Here is an 18,263-nt window from a genome sequence, read left to right as displayed (position 1 = left end):
CCACTGCTTCGAACCTTGTCCCCTTCTTACCTGGGAAATGCCTGTTCATTCAAGAAACTTAAAAATCTAGGTTTGTAGATTGTATAATTGTTATATGATAATAACATAATTATTTCGTGCCTCTTTCTCCTACAAGACAATCAATTTCATAATGACAGGGTCCAGTGCTTACTCATCTTCCTATCTGTTCAACAAATACTTGCTGAGAGCTTGAAATACTCAGGCACTGCCGCTGGTGTACTGATTTAGAATACGTACAGTCATTCCCCCCTGCCTTGTTCACAGCTTCACTTCGCGCAGTCAACTGTGGCCTTCTGGAAGCGGATGATCCTCCTTCTGTCACCACCAGCTCCGCGGGTGGAGCTCAGGTGTGCCCGAGCAGCCGACAAGCCTCGGGCTGGTGAGCACATCAATCATGTCATTCTGTACTGTTTTTTGAGGCTTTGATATCTAGGGCCTCGTTGATCCCGGGGACTGCCTCTCTCCTAGAGAGAGGAACTGACGCACCGTGAGCGCGCCTTTCACGCCACCAATCCCGAGTCCACAGTTCTGCTACCCTCTCCACCGGGGCTCCCGCTCAGGACCACTGTCCCCTGCCCTGCTCCTCAGGACCAGGTACCAGAAAACTAAGGACAACCTCTGCACCCCAGAACCCACTGAAATGATCCAGTCGAATCATCCCTAAGCCTGAGGACCCTGACTCACCTGTCCTTCCCGTGAAAACCACAAAAAAGGCGCTGCCCATCCTTTACTCTCCCTCTGCCTCCTGATGGCCGCCGGCCTTTCCTGGGTGGCCTCCCGGACTGCGGCACGCTGTGCTCCCTCCTCTTGGAATCTATGAGGAGAACACTATCGTTGTTCTGCTATCCCTGAGTTACCCAATAACCATAAAACCTGTATTTTAAAAAACAGGGTGCCACACGCCCTGGGCTGTGGGTCTGAGGAACGAAGCAGCTTCTCTCTGAAGATCCAGCTGCACGGAGAGCGGTGCATGGATTGGCCGCGTGGACCTTCCACGTGTCCGGAACTGCCAATCTCTCAGCCAGGTTAGAAACTAGGACACAGCCCCAGCCCCTGCAGACCTCACCATGAGAGATGCTCCCTGCCCAGGACACATATGGGGCCCACAGTGGAGGGGGGCAGCCAGCAGGGAATCGGGGTTCTCAGTGTTCTCTCCTGTCCGGGCTCTGGAAGCTGGTGGCCCGGGAAGGAACACTGTCCTTACATCACAGGGGCTGGCACCTTCTGGACCAGTTTGGCTCCAGACTGGGTCATGAGTCAGAAAAGCCATTGTGCTCCAGTCATGATACGGTCACAGAGCCTTGGGTGTCTGTTTCCTCAGCCACAGACAGGAACAACATCTAACTTCCCGCTTTCGTGATGAAAGACCTGTAAGGTCATGAGAATTCACCGAAGAACGAGGAAACTGTGCTAGGTAACGGGACCCTGGCCCACAGCTTTCTGCTCGGCAGGGATCCAGTGCGGCTCCTGTTAAATCCACTCAGGGAGAACCTCCAGCGTGATGCCAGCATTCAGAGAGCCTGGAGATGTCCCCTGGAATTCAGCCATGGTCCCTCACGCAGAGGAGAAGAAAGGGCAAGGAGACCAAGATCAAGTTCCTCACACAACTTCAATTTAAATTAAACTTCCTTTAATGAAATAAAAAACAGATGGTGCATTGCATAATATTTGTGGTCACAGTATAAAACAATACAATTAGTTCATATAACATCGGATATGGACAAAAATACACAAGACCCTTTCTTTGTCTACGCGAAATCCGGCAGATCCTTATGTGCCACGCTAAGAAAGACAGAAAGTCACCTTTTTTTTTTTTTTTAATCTTAGTGATCTGCACACAATATTTATCACTGAGAATTTGTTCCAACAGCAGAGGAGAACTTACCCAAATTCTAGTTCCCTTCTTCCTCTGTTGTCCTCGATGAAGCTAAAAAAAGAAAAAGTTTTCTGAAAGTAGCAAGTTGTGTAGTATTGCTTATTATTCCTGCCAAAAAGGCTCAGTCTTTGGCTCACAGATGTCAGTGACAAAATCATGGCTGCAGACGGTCTGCAAAGCAAGAAGCAAGAGCCACAGGGGAAAACAGACAAGGGTCTGGGTGGCAGGGGCGTCCTTTGCCAGGATCTTAGGGGAAATGCCACATGGGTGGGGAGGGGAAAAATACACAAATAAATAAATTTCTAAATTAAGATTTAAATCCAGTTGGTGAATCAAGAGTTCCACCGTCCCATGAAAAAAATCTGAAAAGTTGTTAAAAAGTCAGAGTTTGCTTTTTTTTTTTTTTAAGCGAAAAGTGTATGTAAACATCACAAAGTAAACAATTTAAAGTAATTTCAAGGCTTCTATCTGAACATAGCTTAGGCTCTTTCTGGGGGTATTTTTGTGATTAGGAAAAAAAACCAACAACCCAAACTTTTTAAAAGTTTCTTTTTGTTAAGAAGTGCAATCTCATCCATGTGAATTGTGGCTAGGTTCTTCCATTCCTATGAGTGCTTCTGGCAGGAACAACTTCCAGAAGAGCACTTTGTGGGGAGCCCTATTTGGTACAGTGATAGAGTGTATCTAAGACTTTTAAAAGGACACACATTCCAGGCCCTGGGATCTCTTCCTCCTCTGGACCAGCCCCTCCAGGCGACTTGCTGTTGGACCCGATGATCAGAGGACCGGGTTGGGGGCCGTGCCTGAACAACCCCAGCCCTGAGCTACAAGGTCAGTTTGAAAGGAGAAGGTAGAGTGCATGAGCACAGATTACTTCTCCTCCTGCCAAGTGTCTGCTGTGGCCCATTGATGGTCTCACATCGTCCTGGGGCCACCTGGTCACATGCACGGCTAGGTACCCTTTCTTCTACCAACGAGGGCTTACTACAATAATCCTGAACCTTCTTATAGGACTGATAACTGTGTGGGCTCAAAGGGCACTGGTGTCACTAACATAGCACCTGTGAATAAGTGTTCTCTCTTTAATTCCCGTATATACAATCACCTGTGACCCACCTCCTCTGACTTCGCATAGGCAAGAAATGACAGGTGGACAAGACCTGAACCTAGCGCTGTCAAGGCCTCCCCCTCTTTCTCTGGCTGTCTGTGCTCTGGTGGGGCAGATGCTGGGCCTGGAGTGCATCTGTGCCATTACTCTTAGCACAGTGTCCACCATGAGGGGTCCCCTAGGTGGACAGAACCAAAAGGGGAAGCTGGGTGGTGATCTGCACCTCCCCCCTTCCTGGGGTGGGGGAGGGGAGACTTGGTGACAAGGACAGAATGGATTTCGGGCAGCACAGTGAGGGAAGTGGAGGGGGACGATGGTGAGCTGGGATGGGGGGGTGGGGGAGTGTGGCTCGTCCGGCCCATTGTGACAAAGAGCCACACATGAATGGCCATCATTTTGTATGACTTTATTGCTCAAAACAAACGAATCTTTTTTCCCTTGGGAAGACAGAGCAGTGTTAGACCCGTCAGAGCCGGGACAAAAGCAGAGAGGATTGCAATGCGGGCCGTGAGTCACCAGTGGGCCTCAGAAAACCCCACTGGGATGCTTCTGAGAGGCCAGTGCTGTGCAGGGGCAGAGGCCTTGGGGAGCGGAGGATCTCTTTTGGTCTGTGTCCTACTCCTGGTACGAGCAATCGGGCAAAACAGATTGCTCTCAGATCTACTTTGTAGGCTGTTCACACAGCAGTAAATTGCTGGTTTCCTCCGTGCTCCTAACAGGAAAGCAAACCTATCACAAAGCATACCCTTCCTCGCTAACCCCCTGCAGGGGATCTTACAAAGACTTGAAGGACTGAAAAGGTCATGGAAAATGCATGGTTTTCTTCCAGGTAATTTCTGATTCTGTGAAGGCAGACAGTCTTGCAAACAGCAACACACCTTCACGTGAAGGAGCCCAAGCAGCCCGTGAAGGACAAGGGGCATCCTTGGGGGCCACAGGCGGTCCCTGGGTGGCCAAGGCCTCTGCCGCCCACAAAGGGCGGGAAGGGGGGACAGGGACGGCTCCCCCTCTCCGGACACAGCCCTGGCACCACCACCCCGCCCGGGACGAGCTGCGGACATCTTCCCAGGACCCTGTTCCGCTCTCCCTGGGGCCCCCTGAGGCACAGTGGCCTCGGAACCACTGCAGTGAGTGCCTCCTTCCCTCGTTCCCCAACCCCCCCCCCCCCCCTTGAGGACCCCCTTACTGCCCTGGACAGAGGTGGCTGTGTATTTTTCTTCATATTCATACTCATTCTTAAGGCTAAGGTGGCAAGATAAGGTGCTTGGTGGAGAGCCAAATTCTAGATTCCAGGGCCATGCCAGGGCCATGTCAGCACGCTCGCATAAAAGCAAATATCAAAGAAATGGAAAGGGGGCAGAGAAGCATTAAAAATGTTAAAAAATTAAAAAAGAAAGAAAAAAAAAAGGAACGCATTTGGGCTCAGTAAGAAGTTACATACTGCAAGTTTAGATTTCAAATGTCGTCTAAACCCCTGAAAATCCGGGGTGGGTAGGGTGGTAACAGCCACCAGTCAGCCTTCTGCACAGGCCCGTGTGGGGCAGAGGGCGGCGTTGGCAGCGCTCTGAACACCGGCCCCCCACGTGGAAGCTGGCTCCCGGCGGGCGACTCCGTCCTCCGCCCGCCCCAAGACCAAGAACTCTGAGAGCCATCATCCTTCCTCCCCGCAACCCCTCGGAACCAAACAGACGAACACACACAGGTCAGAGATCTATAAACCGGCAGGAGAAAAAAATTAGACGAAAGGGGTAACCATTAAAAAGCCGCAGCTGGGAAAACACACACGCGATTGTTCTACCAGAAAGTGCCGTGGGGAGAAGAGCCGTGTGCTGGTAAACGTGTCCGCGCTCAGGACTGGACATGCAGAGAAGAGAGCGCGCCAGGTCCCACCTGAGATTAGAGAGGACTGGGTTTGAGTGTCACACACTGCACGTGAAAAGCCTGCTGTCCTCTTCCCGCCCCGAGGGCTCCGACGCCGGGCCGGCGGCCGCTCCCTGGCCGGGCCCTAGTCCATCTCCATGGACATGAGCCGGCGGCGCTCACGCCTCGTCTCCTGGACCTCCTTCTTGCAGCACCAGTGCGAGCTGCAGTACCCGATGAGGCAGGACAGGAGCCCGATGACGGTGGACAGGCCCACGCCGATCAGCAGCGGGTACTTGAAGGCATTCAGCACTGGGAGGGACGGAGCAAGGGGATGCGAGGTCAGTGGTGCTGGAGGCAGACACCAGAAGCCCACTGCCTGCCCCCTCCCTCCCCACGGGACAGGTAACCACCCCCCAAATACCCACCCCCCAGGGGACTCGGGCTCCATCCAGCACCTGGCACAGTGCTCTAGGAGACGGAAGCACCCTTATCTATGCACAAAGTGAACAGATCACACCCCACCCAGATCTGTGGGGAAGAAACAAAAAACCAGGAAAAAGAATTCATTTGATGTCTTTGAATGTCAACTTGCTTTTTAGGGTTTTGGCAGGAGATGGATTTTTAAAAGTCAGGATAAGGGCATCGTGCATATAGCAGCAGATGAAGCCTTAAAAAAAAGTTCATAAATCAATTCTCTGCATCAAATAACTGAAGTGTACTCGGGGAGCTATTTTAAGTAACACTACAGTAAATTATCTAGCAAAGTGAATAATCGCTCCCTTGTTTGGGAATCTGGGTTTTCGTATGGAGCTACTCCATGCGAGGAATTTCTAAGATGCAAATAGGGTCTAAGCGATGAAGTTTCAGGAAGGCACAAACACCGTACAGATCGCGTGCATTCAAATCCCAAGTCTCTTCTCCCAGACGCACCAGCCCTCCTTGGGCGGATGCTGGCGCGCCGAGGGCTGCCTGACATTTCACGCGGCTTCCGGAGCACCTTTCGGAACAGCCCGACGCAAGATGGTCACCCCGTTGTATGAGAGAGGAGACGAAGGACCACAAAAGTGAAGTCACCTGTGGACGAGCTGGGTTCGATTCCAGCCTCCCCCAAGCTGACAGCCCGTCAGGGAAACACACTCTAAGGCCCCTCCCAACCCTCGGAGGCGCTGGGGCTTTAGCGCTCTCCATGGAATTTCCCTATTAACTTGGACTCTGACGCTTTTCACAGAGAAGACCGGTTTCTCGCTAGCCAAGGAACAGCTGGCCCCACTCTGGGATGTTTGGGGAACAGAGGGGTGGGAAGGGGGCCCTCTGACAACTGAGTTAGAATGAGTCTGGTGGCAAAGCCGCCCTCCCATCTCAGGGGTTTGGAGAAAACCCCGTCTATGCTAATGACAGCAGGCGGAGCCTCTCTTGTCCAAGAAGCAAAACTAGGAGGAGGACAGGAGGGGCAGGAAGCTACTCACTGCCTCCGCTGGGGACCTGAACCCACTCTCTTGATGATGTTCTCTGCCTCTGCCTGGCAGAATCCAGGCCAACCCTCTGACAAGGAAAGTGGGTTTGCAAAGAATTTGGAGAAAGCATCAGAAATCTCTCTGGGAATTATCAAAATCATTTCCCAGGGGTGCCTCCTGTGGGCGATATCACAGCTGGGGAAACAGCACAGCCTGTGTGTGCTCCCTTGGGGTCCAGGTCCAGGCCAGGTCTGGAGCAAGCAGGCCGTGTGGTGGCATGGTCTCAGATAGTGGCCACCTGATCCCATGAGCTGCGGCCCAGCCCAGAGATTTTGCTGCATATCATTCTTACCATCCATCTTCACAGTTACAAAGATGGGCTTGGAGTAGATCTCCGCCTCCTTCTGCCAGGAACCCGTTGGGGACTTGACCCACGGAGTCACAGAGCAGTAGTAGTTGCCAAAGTCCTGATCCTCAGAGCCATGAACTTGCAGCAAGAATTCCAGCACGCTCACACGCTCCAGGCTGAGCTCGCTCTTCCCGTCTCTCTCCGCCGTGGTCACGATCCCCTTCCGATCGAGAGCAGACAGGAGGACGGGAGCCTTGTCCAGACCGAAGGAGTGCACCGCAAACCAGGACACATCAAAGGCCATGTCGTCTGTGGATGACAGACCAAGCCGGAACCCTGGGTCAGTGCAACCAGCAGAAATCGCACGTGTGGCTAACACATGCACCACATCACTGGGGGCCAGCATGGCTCACCATGCTTTAGGCCAGGCCAGCCCCACGATGAAGGTACTGCCACACTCCCCACCATGGTGGGGCCCAACACCTCTTCCAGGTCACAGAGCCAGAAGCAGCACAACATGTAGCTTCACCCAGGGACTGAAGCTCCAGAGTCCTCACTCTTAACCACGCTGCCACCACCACCCAACCCAAGACACACCCAAAACCATCTCCCACAAGGAACACAGGACATAAAGGGCCTAGGTGGTGACAATCCCAAAGCAGGGTCCTCTGACATGTCAGGCAGAAGAGCCCAAGACTCTACATTAGGACACTAATGTAGTCAAGAATGAAAAGTACATAGAGTGAACCAGACAAAATTTAGAGTCATAGCAGTTTAGGGGTTTCTTATTTGTTTTGGGGTCTTGGGTTTTTGTTTGTTTGTTTGTTTGTTTTTTAAAGATTTTATTTACTTACTTATCGGAGAGAGAGAGAGAATGAGTGCGCACAAGCAGGGGGAGCAGCAGAGGGAGAGGGAGAAGCAGGCTTCCCGCCGAGCAGGGAGCCCAATACAGGGCTCCATCCCAAGACCCTAGGATCACGACCTGAGCCAAAGGCAGATGCTTAACTGACTGAGCCACCCAGGAGCCCCAGCAGTTTGGGTTTTATTGTTCATTGTGTTTTTTCCCCTGCAGATGTGCTTAAGTTCAAAACAAGAGGAAAACACGTCCAGCTGAGAAAGTGGAACACCGTTAACAGCCCCAGAAAGGAGGCTGCTGCATCTCAAAGGACTGCGAAGTTAAGGTTCAAACAAATGAACACGGGCACAGGAGGGGGAAGACTGGCGTATGAAGACGGAGGACACGCCGTAAGCCCCTGACCTCTTCTCTCAGCCATTCCCTGCCATGGTGGGCCTGGGGCGCGTTCAGCAGGCAAGGGCGGACGGCAAGGCCACACACACTTTCTATCTTACATTCACCTGATAAGGCTTTTTATATAAATGTTAAATGATACCATTTTTGTTACACAAAAAGTAATATTTATTCAGTTTGTGAAAATACACTAACAACCTCAAAATCACTATACACCCTCACACCCTCAGGGTGTGCTGCCTTCACGGGCAGGGGCTGCGTGGATCCGGAAGGCAAGAAGTCACAACTGTGTCGCCAATACTCAGGCACAGAGTCTAGCCCCAGTCCCGCCAGGTGTCATGGAGCTGTGGTCAGTCTGCAGGGCCAGGCTAGCGTGCCAGACTCCTGGCACCAGCCCCTGCTGGCCGTGTGGCCTGGACGAGTGACTTAATGCTCTGTGACGTAGTGTCCTCAGCTGGAAAAGGAATACTAACACCATCGCTCATGGTGAAGTGAGTCATCTCTGCGAAATGCTTAGAACCACACATGCCTGGCACACAGTGCTCACTGTCTGCCCACCACGAGCATCCTTATCTCCACACTACAACACACCCAGTCCATGACACTGGCAGGGACAGCCTTCCCACCAGCAGCAGAAGCTCTTGGTGCCTCGAACATTCTCACACCCCTACCCTCTTCCAGAGGACTGGCTTCCATGGATGGGAGCCACTTCCCGAGATTAAGAAACACCCCTGCTCCCCAGCCATCTGGACTGTGTGCAGCGACTGGGGAATGGTGGGGATCTAAAAGCCCAGTGCCTTACCTCCCGGAGGCTGTCCTCTGCGGTACCACCGACGCTCCAGAGCTCCCCGGGGGAGTCAGACTTGCTCTGAATTCACATCTTTGCCTGACTTCTTTCCCTGCTCTGTCTCGACTCCCTCACTCCCTGGGAGCACATCATCAATTAACCACCTGCACGCTTGTTTCAGGCTTTGCTTCTGGAGAACCGGACCTAAGACACGGCCTCTAAAGGGCAGTGATATGCCCTGTCCCTCCCCTCCCAGCACAGGAGTGCCCTGGCGCTCGGCCCACTTGCACGGTATGCCCTTTCCAAAAGAGATTTCCTTCACAGCCCAGCAGGTGCGTGAGGAAAAACTAAATTACAGCGTGTGCTTCATTATTCAGAATCTTCTACCCACATAGTCCAAGAGGGCAAAGTTCTGGAAAACTGTGATCTGCATGATAACAGCCACCTATACCTTCTGTAATCACCCAGGAGGAAGACTTTTATATTAAGGCCCCAACCGGTGACCCATTAATTTACCGAGAAAGAACATGTAAATGATTTATTTTTGTATATACCATCCATGAGCTTCGAGGGTAAACATGGTTCCAGTTTTTGAACACGATTCCCTCCCCCGTTTTCTGGCAGCCTCTTCTACTCTCACTTTCGTTTTCTCTTCCTAACCCCACTCTGTGTCCCCGATCCTCCACACCCCAGCATCCTCAAGACCTGAGCTACTTGGGTACCTTTTACCCTTGAGAACACAGCTCACCAGTGGGTGGCTTGAATGGATGGATTCCTTCTCCTTTTCTTCTACCTTCTCTTCCCTACCTCTGTAGCTCAGCCATGTTTGGGTTCCCCGAGAGAGCCAGTTTGGGACCCATCAGCTCGTGCAGGGCTCAGCAGCCTACATCCCGCAGGGCAAATCCAGCCCACCAGCTATGTGTGTCAAATAAGGTTCATGGAGGGGTGCCTGGGTGGCTCAGTGGATTAAAGCCTCTGCCTTCAGCTCAGGTCATGATCCCAGCGTCCTGGGATCGAGTCCTGCATCGGGCTCTCTCCTCAGCAGGGAGCCTGCTTCTTCCTCTCTTCCTCTCTCTCTGCCTGTCTCTCTGCCTACTTGTGTTCTCTGTTTGTCAAATAAATAAATAAAAATCTTTAAAAAAAAAAAAAAAAAAAAAGACTTCATGGGAACACGGTCAAGCCCATTTGCTTACATCCTGTCTATGGCTACTTTCACACCAACAGCCACAAAGCCGACTAGTTGCTGCGGAGACCATCTGGCCCATGAGGCCAAGACATCCTACTGGAGTAACTGCCAACCCAGAACTAGTTACTACCTACACCTCTGATCCGAGGTCCCGAAGAAGCTGGATCTTGGCTGGTGGCCACCCGGGCCTTTGTTCCTTGACGCCAGCTCTACCCAGTCCCCTACTCATGCTGTCCACTCTGGTTTCACTGCGGGCCGTTCTCACTTTGCTTACAACCTGCCCTTGCTACAGAATGAACACCCGCTTCTGCTTTCCACCCCAGGGCCACAGGCCCAGTGGTCTCTGCACAGAACGCTGAGACTTTCGTATACTTTGGCCTTTGCAAGGTGCTGATCGGTGGGAGGCCCGGGCTCTGCCCATGCTGGGGTGGGCAGTACGAAGACACCCAAGGACAAAGCGTATGGGAGAGAGTGCAGGTCCCACACAGCAGATCAGGTTCTCAACGGTCTCAATAGGAGAAGGCAGCAGTGGGTACTGTCCTGCTCGGCAACAGACACCTTATGTGCCTTTAGTGTCCTTTCAAACCCCAAGGGTCTACAAGCGAGGTGGGGACACCAACTGGTCACTGAAGAAAAGGTGTAAGATTGACAGCCCAGAGCTCTTAGGCATCCCATGGGCAATGCTAACATTTTTTTGCAAAGAAAAGGTCCACAAAGATTTCCCAAGAATTTAAACTACCAAAGTACCATCTGGTCCCTTGCTGCTCGCTTACTCTGCTCCATCCTTCACCAGAGAGTTAACACCATCTGATAGTATATTACATGAGGATTGCTTTCTTGTTTATCTCCTTAACCAGGCTGCGAGCTCCATGATATAGGGCGTCTGGCCCCTCTCTAGAACAGTGCCTGTTACTAGAAGCAGCTCAATAAATATCTGAATGAATCAAGGCTTAAAAGACAAACTAAAGGAGCTGGACCCTGCTGATAGGTTTCAAACCAGCCTGAACTTGAATCAGCCCTGGAAGAGGCCTGGGACAACTATGATTCCAATACCTGGATGGGTTTCCAAATCATCTAACAGACAGAAGCGTTCATCAGCAAGGATTTACTCAACACCTACTGAGTACCAGGTACGGAGCAGGGCAGTTCGGGGATTCGCACCATCTAATCTGTGACCTTGGTGTTCGGGTCGCACAGTGGGGATGACACGAGAGGCATTTACAGAAAGTGACATGGGCAAGGGGAGAAGACAGAGTGAAATACCTGGATCCAGGGCCGCTCCTTCAACAGTGATGATACAAAACAATTTGATCAGATCTCCCCGGATGACTGATGGTGTGTCTGAGTGCACGGAGGCATTAAACACCGGCCCTGGAAGAGAGTGAGAGCTCCTCATTATTTCCGCTCACGCTTCTGTTTCAATTCCACTCCTGGCGCTCTCATGAGCATCTGTGGGCGGCCCCCCTTCCTTGGACCTGGGCGAGATGGTGTTCTCAGGCTGCTTTTCTTCTCTTCAGAGAGACAAGTGTGTCAGGCACAGCCAAATGAGCAATCACCTGAATTACACCCACAACAGAACTCTTTGTTTCTGGCTTTTCCTTTACCCCTTCTCTGATGACCACCGTGGACCCCTTGGAAGGCCACCCCTACCTGCTGCCTGGGTGCCGCTTCTGGTTCTGTGTGGTTCACTTCCAGACCGAGGTGGCAGGAAAGCAAAAGGCATGGGACTGGACCAGTGACACTTCTGGCCCCAATGGAGTGAGAGGCCTCACTGTGCTAGGGACAGGGGCTCTGCCACTGGGAGACTGAAATGCAGTCAGGAGACAGACATGCCAACCATGACAACATTCTGTAGGGGACAGTGGGAGCACCAGAGGCCCGGCTCCAATCTGTCAGGGGAAATCGAGGCAGCATGGGTTTTGCTTCAAAACACTACCCAGACTCACACACTTGCCCCGAACATCTCCTTGATATTCAGTTCGTTTTAAAAAACACTCTTTCGGGGCACCTGGCTGGCTCAGTGGGTTAAAGCCTCTGCCTTCGGCTCAGGTCATGATCTCAGGGTCTTGGGATCAAGCCTCGCATCAGGCTCTCTGCTCAGTGGGGAGTCTGCTTCTCCCTCTCTCTCTCTGCCTGCCTCTCTGCCTACTTGTGATCTCTGTCAAATAAATAAATAAATAAATAAATCTTTAAAAAAAATAAAAATAAAAAATAAAAAAGGCTCTTTCCTTCTTCCAGAGACCAAAAGATGTGTCTACCCAAACTAAGCTAACTATGCAAGGCAGAGATGTTCCCACTGTTTTGAGTTGTGAACACAAAAATGAGCAACAAAATAGGAAGTATAAAAATCAAACACACAGAGAGAATTTAGTGCCAGAATTTAATAATATTTACCATAGAGTCTGCTGGATGCATTTGACTGTGGGTACGATTATTGTTATGCTGTTTGATGATGGGGCATAAATAAGTAAATTTATTAAATTTTTAAAAAAGTATGCCTTGGATGTAAGGAATCTAGCTCCTATCCCCTTCTTAGAGAGAGGGGCTATCTACTACCTTCCTTTTTTTTTTCTTTTCTTTTTCTTTTTAAAGATTTTATTTGTTCATTTCACAGACAGAGATCACAAGTAGGCAGAGGCAGGCAGAGAGAGAGGGGGAAGCAGGCTCCCCACTGAGCAGAGAGCCCGATGCGGGGCTTGATCCCAGGACTCTGGGATCATGACCTGAGCCGAAGGCAGAGGCTTTAACCCATTGAGCCACCCAGGCGCCCAACCTTTTTTTTTTCTTAAAAAACCTTTTACTCCTCAGTTTCAGGCGACAGCATCACATAGCTTTAAGTCAACCCAATCCTAAGAGCCCGAAATTTACCTTATCCTAACAAGAACAGGCAAACCTGTAGAAGGTTCCAGAATACCAGTGCCATGGGATGTTCCTTGGGTTCCCCGGGAAGCAGAAAGAGATGGCCCTGGACACTGATTCTGAAAATCATTAGATGCTAATAACACAAGTATTAATACCCTTTAAATCAGATCACCAAGAAGGAAAAATAAGTGGACTTTAACATACACAAAAATGACTAAGAAAGTGTGTAAAAGGTCATGCAAACCAATGAGGCAAAGAGCTAGAAAGGCTGTGTTTTTACTTCACTGTGAGCGGTAAGATGAACTCATCAGACTCTTTCCTCAAACCAAGAGTGGGAGCAGTTGGTGTTCTGCTGGGAGAAAGGCAAAGGGTGAATGGAGGAGATGGCAACCTAGGGAGGTGGGACAGCCCTGAGCAGGTTGTGGTGAGAGTCCAGACTAACCAGAGAGCAGCAGAAGGGCACCAACTCCGGGCACAGGGGAGAACGTAACAGGACGGTGGTCACAGAGCAAGGGGAAAGGAAGGAAAACAGAGGAGACAAGGAAACCTGACCTGCTTGTGGGTAGCCTGCCCTTCAATCAACCCCTCTCCCAGCCACAGTTCCCACAGGTCCTGACCACCCTGGATTTGCTCTGCTTATTGGAGTGAGGTGGGACAGGATTAAGCCAGTGGCTCTGACTTGGCCCAGTGTTCATGACTACGGAGCACTTCATACCACATATGGCCACCTGGGAGCACAGGCCAGTAGCGACCCAGGTGAGCAACAAGGACCATGTTTTTTTTTCTTACTAAAAATTTTGCAGTCATAAACAGAGCTACACCAACAAGTTTCTTCCAAGTGTTCGAGGGCCCTTCTAAGACCCCACAAAATGATAAAACATAAGGACCCTTATAATGGATTTAGGTTCCTAAATTTGAAACAGCACACAAAGACTTACCAATTTGGACACATTTCACTTTCTTTTCTTTATATTTCCAAAGAAAACCCCAAATGCCTTCTAGGTCACAAATTATGGTTCTCATTTCCCCTAGTAGCTGTGGCTGTAGGAACAAGAGAGCATCTATGCTATGGCTTGCCATGTGGACATGGGTCTGGGAAAAGGCCGTTGCTGTAAAATATTCACAGCAGTGGATTTCCTTCTAATGAAATCAATAACTCACTGTTAATGTGGGTCATTATCCCAGGCTTGGAAATATTTTTATTATGGTCAATTTCTGTGTTAATGCTCTTTTTGTGAGGGAATTTATCTGGTTAACTTCACAGATGACAGACTACAGCACAGAGAATTTAAGTGAATCAGAGTCACTAGATGTCCCCCGATTCCTAGCCTCTGGAGAATAGGTGGACCACATTCAGCTTTCTAAATACAAATGTTGACAGAACATGTTCTAACTCCAGCCCCTAAAAAGGGCTGTAAACAGCAGTCCTCTTGTGAGAGCCAAAATTGCAGACCATCTGCATGACCATCAATAGGGTTAAATGACTGACTAAATTCTAGGAGGTGTAGTCATTATAATTATTTACCTAGAATTTGTTTTAACACGAAAACTACTGATCTTAGAAGGTTAAAGAGGGGAAAGCAGGTCACAAAATTGTATAGACAGCCTGATCTCACGGCCATGAAGAAAACAAGCAAGGGAAGATTTCTAGGAACAAAAACAACACAAATGAACAGTGTCCGGTAGGTTATGGCTAATTCTTTTCCTTCTTTCTACTCTACCATATTTTCAAGCTTTTATCCATTAAGGAGAAAAACTTTGTTCTTATTCTTCTTTAAAGGCCAACATCCTGAACACCACAACATTTTATTTGTATTTTCCCCCGACACTTTGGGTCAGTGAAATTCGTCACTCAGCCGCGCTCCTTTGGAAACACGGTCTGCATACCAAGAGGCAAGCACCCCAATACCGGGGGAAAGAGAGGCAGACACCAGGAAGGACCTCTCTGTTATGGGTATCTTATGGTGCTGTTGCTGATTTTTAGGAAGTGAAGACTTTTCAGTATCAAGTCAGTATTTGCTGGGAGCCATTCAGGGCGAGGGCGCGGTGCTGGGTGGATCGAGCAGCCACTTCTAATGAAACTGTGAACTGACCATGACAACTCCGCGGACTAAAGAAAATAAAAAAACTCAGCCAGTCTATTCAACCTGGAAGCTCTAGTCATTTTATCTGTTATGCAGAGATGTAAAGAATTGAGAAAAAGACTCAATGCCCATTCCTCACTCAGAAATACAAAAGATTTTATGTCTCCCCTGTTTCCCATAACAGTTCTAGCAAAACATCAAATAACAAATGTAAAACAAGATGGAATAAACTCCTACAGAGAATAAAACAGTGACACAAATAAAAGACAAAAACCCCATAATCATCTAACTCTCAAAAGACACAGACAAAGCATTTAACAACATCCAACATCTCTTCATGGTGAAAACACTCAACAAACCAGTAAGGAAGGGAAACTTCCCCAGCTCAATAAAGGGCATCTATGGAAAAAAATAAAAATAAAAAAAACCAGTTACAATGATTTTTAATGGGAAAAGGTGGAAAACCTTCCCCATAAGATTAGGAACAAGACAAGGATGTCCACTTATGCCACCACTATTCTACATACTACTAGAGGCGCCAGCCAGGGCAATTAGGCAAGGAAAAAGAATTAGAAGGTATTCACTCTAGAAAGGAAAAAGTAAAATTGTCTTTATTCACAGATGTCATTTTATTATATTTAAAACACCCTAAGGAATCAACCAAAAAACAATTAAAACTGGGACGCCTGGGTGGCTCAGTTGGTTAAGCGGCTGCCTTCGGCTCAGGTCATGATCCCAGCATCCTGGGATCGAGTCCCGCATCGGGCTCCTTGCTTGGCAGGGAGCCTGCTTCTCCCTCTGCCTCTGCCTGCCACTCTGCCTGCCTGTGCTTGCTCTCGCTTCTCTCTCTATGACAAATAAATAAAAATAAAAAATCTTTAAAAAAAAAAAAAAACAACAATTAAAACTAATAGTAAGTCCAGCAAGGTTGCAGAATCCAACATCAATATATAAAAATCAGCTGTGCTTCTATATATTTGCAAAGAACAAACGGAACAGGAGACTGAGAACAATTCCATTTACAGCAACAACAAAAAGTAAAATACTTAGGAGAAATTTAATGAAAGAAGTTCAAGATTTGTGCACGGACAACTACCAAACACAACTCACAGAAATTAAAGAAGACCCAACTAAACAGAAAGATGTTCCATGTTGACACATTAGAAGGCAATACTGTGAAACGGCAATACTCTCTAAACTGATCTACAGATTCAACACAATTCCTAGCAAAGCTCCAGTGGTCATCTTTGCAGAAATCAATGGGTGATCCTAAAATTCATACAGAAATGCAAGGGACCCAGCATAGCCAAGACAATTTCGAAAAAGAACAAAGTTGGAACTCTCATACTTGCTGATTTCAAAATTTACTACAAAGCTACAGTAATCAATCAAATGTGGTCCTGGTATAGGAAAAGACATACAGAGCAATGTAACAAAACTGTGAGTCTATAAAAATCCTTACATTCATGGTTAAAGGATTCTTGACAAGTGTGCCAAGACAAGTCAAGGGGGAAGGAAGAGGCTGGGCCACAAATGGTTGACTAGAAGAACCAATGGGTGTTCACATGCGAAAGAACAAAGCTAAATTCCCATCCCTGCTACACACAAAAATCAGGGCACCTGGGTTGCTCAGTGGGTTAAGTGTCTGCCTTCAGCTCAGGTCATGATCCCAGGGTCCTGGGATCGAGCCTCATGTCAGGCTCCCTGCTCAGCAGGGAGATCTCCCTCGGCCCTTACCCACCCTCTCCCCGTGTTCATGGACTCTTCTCTCTCTGTCTCAAATAAATAAAATCTTAAAAAAAAAAAAATTAACTAGAATGGGTCATAGCACTAAAAGTAAGAGCTGAAAACTGTAAAGTTCCTTAGAAGAAAACAGAGGCATAAATCTTCACAACCTGTGATCAGGCAATGGTTTCTTAGCTAAGACAGCAAAAACACAAGCAACAAAAAGAAAAATAAACTGGACTTCATCAAAATTACAAGCTTGAGTGCTTCACGGGACACCATGAGTAAAGTGAAAAAACTACCCACAGAGTGGGAGAAGATATTTTTAAACCATGTGTCTGTTAATGGGCTTGTATCCAGACTCTCTGAAAAACTTGACTACTCAACAATGAAAAAGATGAATAACACAATTTAAAAATGGGCCAACAATCTGTATAGACATTTCTCCACAGAAGATACACATACGAACAACAGCCACATGAAAAGATGCTCAACATCAATAGTCATTAGGAAAATGCAAACTAAAACCACAATAAAATACAACTTCACACCCACCGGGTCGCCTACGATAAAAAAGATGGAGAATAACAGGGTTAGTGAGGATGTGGCACACTTAGAAGCCTCACACATTGCTGGTGGGAATATAAAAGGGGGTAGGGGCTTTTGAACACAGTTTGGCAGTTCCTCAGACTTAAACAGAGCTCGTATGAACCCAGCGTCACTCCTGGGTGAGAAATGAACTCTGATGTCCACCCCCAAGACTTGTACACTAATGTTTACGTCAGCATTATTGACCGTAGCCACGAGGGTGGAAACAACCTCATGTCCGTCAGCACATGAATGGATACACAAAATGTGGTCCATCCGCACCACAGATACTGCTCAGCCATAAAAAAGAACAGAGTACTGAAACGTGCCATCACGTGGGTGGACCTAGAAAATGGTACAACAGATAGAAGAAGCCAGCCAGAAAGTCTGCATATATGGTTCAATTTATGTGAAACATCCAGAAGAGACAAATCTCCAGCGACAGAAAGATTAGTGGTTGCCAGGGGCTGGGGATGGGAAGGCAGTACTAATGGGTACAGAGCTTCTTTCTGGAGTGGTTAGAACCTCGGGGATAAGATCGTGGTAATGGCTGCACGACTCTGTGAATATACTAAAAGCTACTCAATTGTACACTTGACATGGGTGAATTTTATATGTTAACTATAATTCAATGAAACCATTATTAAAAAACAAATAAGCAGATACACAATAAAAGAAACCTGTGCTTTCTCTGCTCTTTCCAAATCTAAGGGTTTAAATCTCCAGTATTTTCTCCTTATTCAGCTAAATGTTAACAGACTTAGAGCATGCTAGAAGATATTGAAGTTTATATTAATATAAAATAATACTAATAAAAACTTCAATGGAAAAAATACACTTTAAGGTCTAGTTTACCTGTACTCTAAAAAGTAACCACGTAATTCAACAAATATCTTGTATTCATTATGCTGATTCAATTAATACCTGAATTTTTACAAGTGAGTAAAAATTTACATAGTCAGAAACTTCTAATTGGAATCCATGGCAGATTTAGTGAAAACATTCATTATTAAACTCATAAATGATGATCCTTCACCTTGATAGCCTAAATAAAATTGGGGGATCAAAAACTTCTATCTACCTGCTGAAACACACACACACAGAGATTGTT

The 18,263-nt window shown here is 48.1% G+C and overlaps 1 protein-coding gene across 1 annotated transcript in view; it reads right to left on the bottom strand.

Moving 5' to 3' along the window:
* Window positions 1-1,629: 1,629 nt before the first annotated feature.
* PTGFRN (prostaglandin F2 receptor inhibitor) overlaps window positions 1,630-18,263 on the bottom strand; it is an 83,272-nt gene continuing 66,638 nt past the window's right edge. The window contains exons 7-9 of the mRNA XM_059375851.1: window positions 11,157-11,264; window positions 6,675-6,980; window positions 1,630-5,177 (exon numbers count right to left, since the gene is read on the bottom strand). Coding sequence (XP_059231834.1) covers window positions 5,011-5,177; window positions 6,675-6,980; window positions 11,157-11,264 — 581 coding nt within the window. The 3' untranslated portion in view covers window positions 1,630-5,010. The remainder of the gene's footprint in view (window positions 5,178-6,674; window positions 6,981-11,156; window positions 11,265-18,263) is intronic.

Source organism: Mustela nigripes, chromosome 14 (assembly GCF_022355385.1).
Source record: "Mustela nigripes isolate SB6536 chromosome 14, MUSNIG.SB6536, whole genome shotgun sequence".
Taxonomy (NCBI): Eukaryota; Metazoa; Chordata; class Mammalia; order Carnivora; family Mustelidae; genus Mustela; species Mustela nigripes.
The sequence above is the reverse complement of the archived record's forward strand: the minus strand, read 5'-3'. Positions and strand labels throughout refer to the sequence as shown.